Here is a 7,970-nt window from a genome sequence, read left to right as displayed (position 1 = left end):
TTCACGTCCAACTGAAGGCTATACAGAAGAGAGGGCCATCAACTTAGTGGTCAATTGGAAATATTTAGTCTAATATGGGAAGATTATCTACATCTATAGGACTGACATTGGACTGTATACAGGATAGAAAGCCCATTGTTGACATATTTGTAGTACAAAATTGTTTTTATTGTTATCCTATGTGAATGGATCATAACCAGGGAGTACTTAGGTAATTGTATTGTCTTATATTGTAAGGATGCCTCGAATAGGTTTGTGTTATTTAAATAGCGGATCAATATTGTCCTTGTCATTTCATTGTTAATACTTTTTACATAAACTGACTTTAAGAATGTGAGATAGTCAATATTTCTGTTTTTCATTTGCATGCTTGAATAAATATTTGTAAGGAGAATGTTTATTTTCTACAATGATTTTATTTAAACCCATATGCTATCAACATTCACATTTTAAATGTATTTTTTTATTTGCATGATTAGTCAAAATCATTTCAAAATGATAATTTAGAAAGGAAATACAGTACCATACAATAAAATATATAGCAACCTCGAGCACCCGACTACTTATGCAATATAACAAGCAACAATTCACCACGGCATAAAAAGAGCACACAGTTTATGGGACACAAAAGTCAGTACTATTCGGGAGCTGAAGAGAAAATAAAAACATTGATGCAATAGAGCATTTAATTTGCAAGCCTTTAAAGGCATAGCTAAACTACCCAAGAGATAAAAATGCACAACTGGCCCAGGTTGAAGGTAAGTTTGATTAATAAAGTGCAATTGGTCGGACTCAGATTACACTTGCAACTACTAGACAACCAAAGGCAGCGTCCCACTGGCAACTGACAGAACTTTACAGATGGCTAACAACAGCAAAAACAGGTGAAGAAAGTGTCCAAAAAAGTCAAAAGAAGGTATTTGTGTAAACATGGAAGTTCAAAAGGATAAAACAAAATTGGCAATTAACAAATTTTGCCTGAATAAAAGTAGATGCAAATAACCCACTGCCAGGACAAAAGTGCAAGTACTTTTCACGTCCATTTCTACCAAAATATGCAAAAAATACACAAACTGAGACAAAGCAGGCATCTTAACCAGGACTGAGCTATTATTGTGCTGCTAAAACAATGATTTAACAAAGAGATATTAAAAATGGACAGATCGATAACGGTCTAAGCCACAGCACTCATCATCCTGGATGCAAATGTAGTAATTTTAAGAAATGTAGCTGGCAACTTGCACCACCCCTCCTTCAGACGTTCATCAACAGTAGCATCACAAGATCTAATGTTCAGCTGTCTAAAAATAGGAGGAGCCAATAACACCAGAGACAAGAAAGATAAGGACACAGACAAATTATGTGAGATAGAGACTTCTTCATGGTTTGGCAGCCGCTGCATAAATTATCTTGTTCACCAGTCACTCGTCCACACTTGTATGCTTTTAGCAGAATCAGGGCCAAGTGGTAGATGAAGTATTCGCATTCTGAAAGTGAGTTTAGAGGAACGTGATAAATGTGACAGCACTGTTAATGGTTGATAGAAATCCATGATTAAATGTGCACATGCTTTTGTCCTGAGCTGATAGCATCCTGGCCTGTTTCAAAAGTATTTTGGCCAGCTTTCTCCCTGGTTAGTAAACTTGAATAAGTTCATTGGCTGCGAGCCGGTTGATCGCGGTCTGGTACAGATAGTGCATTTGGGATTCTTTGTCTTGGATGATGCTCCACAAGCTGCTTCACGGACCCCGGCTCGGCTAGTGCTAGCGTGACACAAAAAGAAAGAAAGTGCGCCTAAAGCACATAAGCTTGGAGAGCTAGATTGAAATTTAGCCCAATGTGGGCCTGCACCGTACAAGAGGGTAGCTAGCAGAGATGCCTGTAGCATTGGCAATGCACAAGATCCATCCAAGATGGTAATGATTTTTGCAAACAAAGGCACCATATGTGAGGGTAGGCATCAGTTTACTATCAATGACTTTACAGATTGTGGAAGGATCAGGACCCAAGAGATTTTTAAGGAGGCACAGATACGCAAAGATGTTCTATAGGAGCTGAACCCCCTTACAGAGAAAAAACAGAACGTTAGCCCTATCTCTAATGTTCCAAAATCTGAAATTAACCTTTTCTAAAATATTGGAGTAATTTCAGGAAGACACTTTTTAAAAAAGAAAACAAAGATATATGAAATAGTACCAGCAAGCACTTAAGGGCAAAATGATGTAGTAGTAGCCAGCAATAGAGTTAGTAGGGAAAGAGCTTCTATAATATAGATACGAGTAGAGGTTGTAAACTTAGGCTCAAATTATATATTGGGGTAGATGTACTAAGGTATATTTTGGAAAAAAGTTTTGTATGCTTAGGAGTAGAGATATGAGGGTTTAGTCAGGGTTAGGAGCACATGGGTATAGAAAGGGCTAGAGGGACTAGAATATCTGCATTGGTAGTGGGATTCAAGTATAGGTAGAGGTGCTAGGATATATATTTGGAATAGATAGGGGATTGGCATATGTAAGGTACTACTCTATAGGTACAGGTACAAAAGTGTAGGTGGGGTAGTGGTGGATGGGAATATGTTTCTAATGTATAGATAGGATTGAAGGTTACTGAGTATATCACTGGAGAACAAGTTCAATATATTATGGATGTGTGCAGGAGAAAATAATTCTCCAGTATAGGTAAGGGTAAGGATAATAAGGTTTCAGCAGGAATAAAGAGACTGATCCATGCTATAGTTACTTCCAAATAGAATGGGTGTGCCCCTTTCACATCTTCCCATGTGTATTGGGCAGGAAAATCCATTTTATGAATCACAGCGAATTTTCAGACTCATAATATCGTTATGTGCATTTCAATGTATTATGTACATTTATTGTTGCAAAGCCTGTGGAACTGTAACTCACTGGGTTCATGATTGCAAAATTATTTTGTTAATGGGCCTTTGAGTTACTACTGACAACAGGAGAATGTTTTAATTTGTAAAATGTTTGGTTTAAATGGACTTTAACAACATTCATTCTCTTTGTTACCGTTAGCCCAATGCTTTTATAAAGTTGTTTGTCATTAACATTGCAATAGTTATGCTTATCTAATAAAATATTTAAACAATAGATATGAAAGAGAGAAAAGAGGGAAAGAAAATAGAGATAGTTAGAGAGAAGAATGATACAGAGGATGTGGCAACCTTAGACTTTTCAACATAAAGGCTATTTATCAACAAGGATCTGCCCTCCTAGAAATCCAGTTCATCTGAAGATTCAGGAAAAACAGGTTTGTGGAGAAAGTTTCTCCAAGCAGGTGTCCTTAAGTGTGTTTTTCTCAAGGATCACATACATGTTTTTCACAAAGATTATATGAGACCTTCAGTTTTGGAAAAAAAAGTGCACTTTGTTTAGAGATGAATTGGAATAATTAGTTTGCATTATTCTTCATTATTCTCTTGAATTGAAATATTATCTTAGCTGTTGATGTTGCTCTTGCTTCTTTTGTCTTTGGATAAGGTTTCTTTTGGTTCATAAAAGATTAAAATAAAATGTAAAACCACACAATTGCCATCAGTAGCATAGTCAAGTCAACAACTGCTAAGACTACAAAGGGATGATTTATTTTTCGTGGGCTTTGAACAGTTTAAGGAAATGGAGAAAGCAAAACCAATCAACTGCTTAAGGTTAGTCAAAATTGCAGTAACTACATATACTGACTGTCCTTATAAAATCCTGTGTAGATTTATCTTGTCTTTACGGAAAACATGAATAAATGCAAATTTTTCATATTTGTTAAATATCTCTTGAGATTATTGTTTTACATGTAGATGGCCCAACAGAATCACAAAGATCATATATTATATGTCAGTACAGAGAGCATTCATGTGTACAGGCTAAGAGACCCCAACCAAGAACAAAAATATTGAGAATGTGTGATGAAAAATAATATTTATATTCCGTTTGTTTATGAAAATATTAATACAAATATATCTTAATGAGGGTAGAGACTTTAATTTTGAAGCAGGTATCTTGAAGTGTGAATTTGCCACTTAATCTAGTCATAGTTGTGAATGCATTTCCCATTTCTTATTAGAGTCTGTATGTTTTCACACAGGGTAGAAAGCAAATGGAAGTGGGAAATAACACCGCACTCACTGAGTTCATCATCCTTGGATTTTCTGAAGATCCAGAACTCCAGGAGCCCATGGCTGCTCTGCTTCTTCTCATTTATCTTATTTCTCTGCTGGCGAATTCCATGGTTTTCTGTGCAATTTGTTTTGATCCTCGTCTACACAAACCAATGTACTTCTTCCTGCTACACATGTCCTTAATAGATATCTCGTTAACCTCTGTCGCCCTTCCTAAAGCCATAGCCATCCACTTGAGTGACAAGAAGATAATTTCTTTAGTAGCTTGCATTACCCAGCTTTATTTTTTTCAGCTATTTGTGGGCACTGAGTTCGTGTTACTCACAGCCATGGCATATGACCGATACGCAGCCATTTGCAATCCTCTACGGTATGCAACCATCATGAGTAAAAGGACTTGCACTCTGCTGGCCACTGCCTCCTGGGCCATTGGAATGCTGGATGCCATACCTAATCCACTACTGATATCCAAGATGTCCTTCTGTGGGCACCAGAAGCTGAACCACTTCTGCTGTGATGTCACAGCTCTTACTCAGCTCACTTGCAGTGATACCATTGAAATCATCATCTTCACCTTTGCCATTGGGGTATTTTTAGGGATTCCTGCCTCTGTGATGACTCTCACCTCTTATGTTTTTATCATCATCACTATCCTGAGAATCCGCTCAAGTACAGGGAGGCGACATGCCTTCTCAACCTGCTCAGCTCACATCACTGCTGTGCTCCTTTATTATGGAACTGCTTTCTGTAACTATCTTACACCAAGGTCATTTTATAAAAATGGGGAAGAGAAGATCTTCTCCTTGTTTTTTGCAGCTGTGATTCCAATGCTGAACCCTCTCATATACACTCTAAGAAACAAGGACGTGCATAAAGCTCTTACCTACATCAAAAGAGTGATAAGCAAACAATGCAGGTAAAAAACTGGTGCCCATGCCCTCTTGGCCCTCTTATGTCCTGCTTATTGAGGAGGGCTGATGGAGTTTTATAGCGAAGTATCTTATACAGATACATAGAAAATATTGTTTATTAAAGTTATAGTTGCAAAGAAATGCAAAGATACTCAACCCACCACAAGCAGTGATGTAATCAAACAACCTCTGTGGTCGCCTGACTATAACCGACAGTCCAAACAAAACTATCACAGACATATATTTTTCCGCATCTCACAGTTCATCAGCATTCCTATATCTCATTCAGAAGGGTGGTTTAAGGTCTGTTGGAAATGCATTTGTCCCTAACACAACTAAATACTACAATCTTTGCTGAACAGGACAAGTTGTTTAGTAAAGCATCAACTGAACGCAAAAACAAAAGCAAGATAAGGGAATGTGTCCATTCCCTTATCAGAGCCATACACACATCCCTGAGAGTGTCACGGAGATGGTCCAAGCAACTGGCAATCACATCTCTCCCTTCCTATTAATCTTATGCAATCCCAAAAGAAATAAAGAGATTCAGACAGGTTAGCTCTATAAAACAACTCAATAGTGCAGGAAGACTTAGCACACCATACAAAGAAATCCAATGACCCAATTTTCAGGCACTTGGCCTGCCCAACAAGCTTGGGCTCTAGAGATACCCCTCAGGCACCTAAATTCAGAGACCCTCTTTGCACTCCACTGGAGACCACCAGGCTCATAGCTCCATACCATAACCATTCCACTTTTACATAGCCCTACTGAGATCCTTTTGTCAATCACTGGAACAGCCTAAAATGCAACATCCAAGCCTTGTTTAACTGAAACCGCCTGGTGCAGCCAGACTGACAACAGAAGTCATTCTTAGCCTCCCCATAACAAACTATCAGACCCATTGGGAGTCCCATGTAAAAAACAAAAATGTATTTGCTAACCACATTGCAGCCAAACCTGACACTTTACAGTGGTATCAGAAAATGCCAAAGCAACACAGACATCTTTGTGTTTAATACTGTGTGACTCGTACACAGCTAAACAGAAACCTAGTTCTGTGAAAGCTAGACTGCTACTTTCAAACACTGGATCTCTCCTGCCATAATTATCACTCGCAAAAGCAGAGGATTGGGAAGTAGGGATGAAATGACTTAGTCATGCAGCAAATGTGACTTGCATGAAAAGGGCAGCTTGCATTTAAACTTTCTTTTGGTGTGTGGTTTCAATTTACTATAAAATATTAGACTCCTCTATCATTTAACAATACAAAATATTTATGGATATTTAAGTGCTCCAACCAACCTTTGGGATAAAAGTGAGTTTTATTTATTAGCACACTTAAAAACCTTTAGTTCCATAGTAATTTTCAAAGGAGGACAGAGATCATTTCACCATGGTGAGCTGATTACTTGGAACAATCTTCTAGCCTTTAGCGTTCCTTTAAATGGAAACAGGCATCTCAAGCCAATCTAGGAAGTCAACTCATGCCTGGGTGCAAACCAGCCAGCCAGCTTTGAGCATCTGTCCCTACCTGGAAACTGTAGAGACTAGTGCATGAGCACTAGGCTTCTATACATCGCCTTTCATAGGAAGTCAGTGTAGGGAATATAAAGCTTATATTACCTAACTTTCTAACATCTGTAATAGCTTTGACTGTGGCATTCTGAGGTTTCTGGTCCCTATGTAAAGGTTACTGTAGCTTTCTAGGGTAAACCCAATGTGGCTCTAGCAATCCCTTCTCTGAATTGCACTTTGGGTAATGGACTGTTTCCCTACAAGATGAAAATCATAACTGAAGCCCATAGAAGGTGTTCACCTAGTCTTCTAGATCAAGAAGACAATAAAGCAAAAAAAACAAATACATTTGCTTTTTTTCCACATAAAAATGGGACCTTCTACAATAAATGGTTGTTCATAGCAAATACCAATTAACATGAGCTCTGTTTCAGATCTATTCACATCCAGGGAGTCATTATTCCTCATCCAAGACTAGATGAAATGAATCAGATGAATCATTGATAATGTGTTATAGTGACACACATTGTGCTGTAATTTCTGTTATACTTTGACAATGAATATTCCAAAATAGCTGCACGTATGTGCTAATGCCTGTAGACACAGCAGCATGTAGGTAATGGTGTATGTCAAATGAGAACAGAAATCACTGCAACAGGACCTCTGAGGTGTGCACAAGTGTGCTCGCACACATTTACCATCTAGAAATTATTTTTGTGCTGTGTAAAAAATGCCCCCTAGTGCATGGTAATGCACGCAGATGATTGGGCAACCATCTTGAAGTAGTGCTTATCAAATTATTACAAAAATCATCTCACAATGGCTGCTGAAGCGTGCACGGGGCAATCGTGCATACATTGTTTTGTTATATATGTATTCAAAATTCCAAGATGCACGCACAAGCAGGTGCAACAATCTTGGAGGCGTATGACAATATATTAAGACAAAGCAAGCAGGCATTGGTAAAGACAGTTGGTCTGCCTCACATATTAAAGACAACACCCATTGGCTTTGCTAAGACTGTCTAGTTTTGCATCATTTAGCTGTTGCCTCCTGGAGATGCTTCCTCAACCCCTTGACAGACCCCTCCTTTCTACTTATCTCTCATGTCATCGCCTCCCCCTCAGCATCTCCATGTGATTCATTGTTTAATCATGTATTTCCTTTTAATGAGGCTGCCATTCAAACATTATAAGTTCCCTCCTCATATGCCATGTTTCCTCCTTCGAGCCTGTAAGCTCTCCTACCAATCCAATATCCACACACCTACAGAGACATATGGAAGATGGTGTCAACTTTAGAGGTCCCTGTGTTACTAGAGAAATGGTGGAAGGTATGGTATATGTGCTTCCAGTGGTCAGATAGGGTGGACAAGACAATTTCTGATAGTCCTGTTTAGCTCTGCAAGG

The 7,970-nt window shown here is 38.5% G+C and overlaps 1 protein-coding gene across 1 annotated transcript; it reads left to right on the top strand.

Annotated features, from left to right (window-relative positions):
- The first annotated feature begins 4,110 nt into the window (after positions 1–4,110).
- Positions 4,111–5,052, top strand: LOC146813303 (olfactory receptor 5V1-like). Its single transcript, XM_085615368.1, has one exon. The coding sequence runs from the start codon at positions 4,111–4,113 to the stop codon at positions 5,050–5,052; it is 942 nt and encodes a 313-aa protein (XP_085471494.1).
- Positions 5,053–7,970: the final 2,918 nt, after the last annotated feature.

Source organism: Triturus cristatus, chromosome 7 (assembly GCF_964204655.1).
Source record: "Triturus cristatus chromosome 7, aTriCri1.1, whole genome shotgun sequence".
Taxonomy (NCBI): Eukaryota; Metazoa; Chordata; class Amphibia; order Caudata; family Salamandridae; genus Triturus; species Triturus cristatus.
The sequence above is the reverse complement of the archived record's forward strand: the minus strand, read 5'-3'. Positions and strand labels throughout refer to the sequence as shown.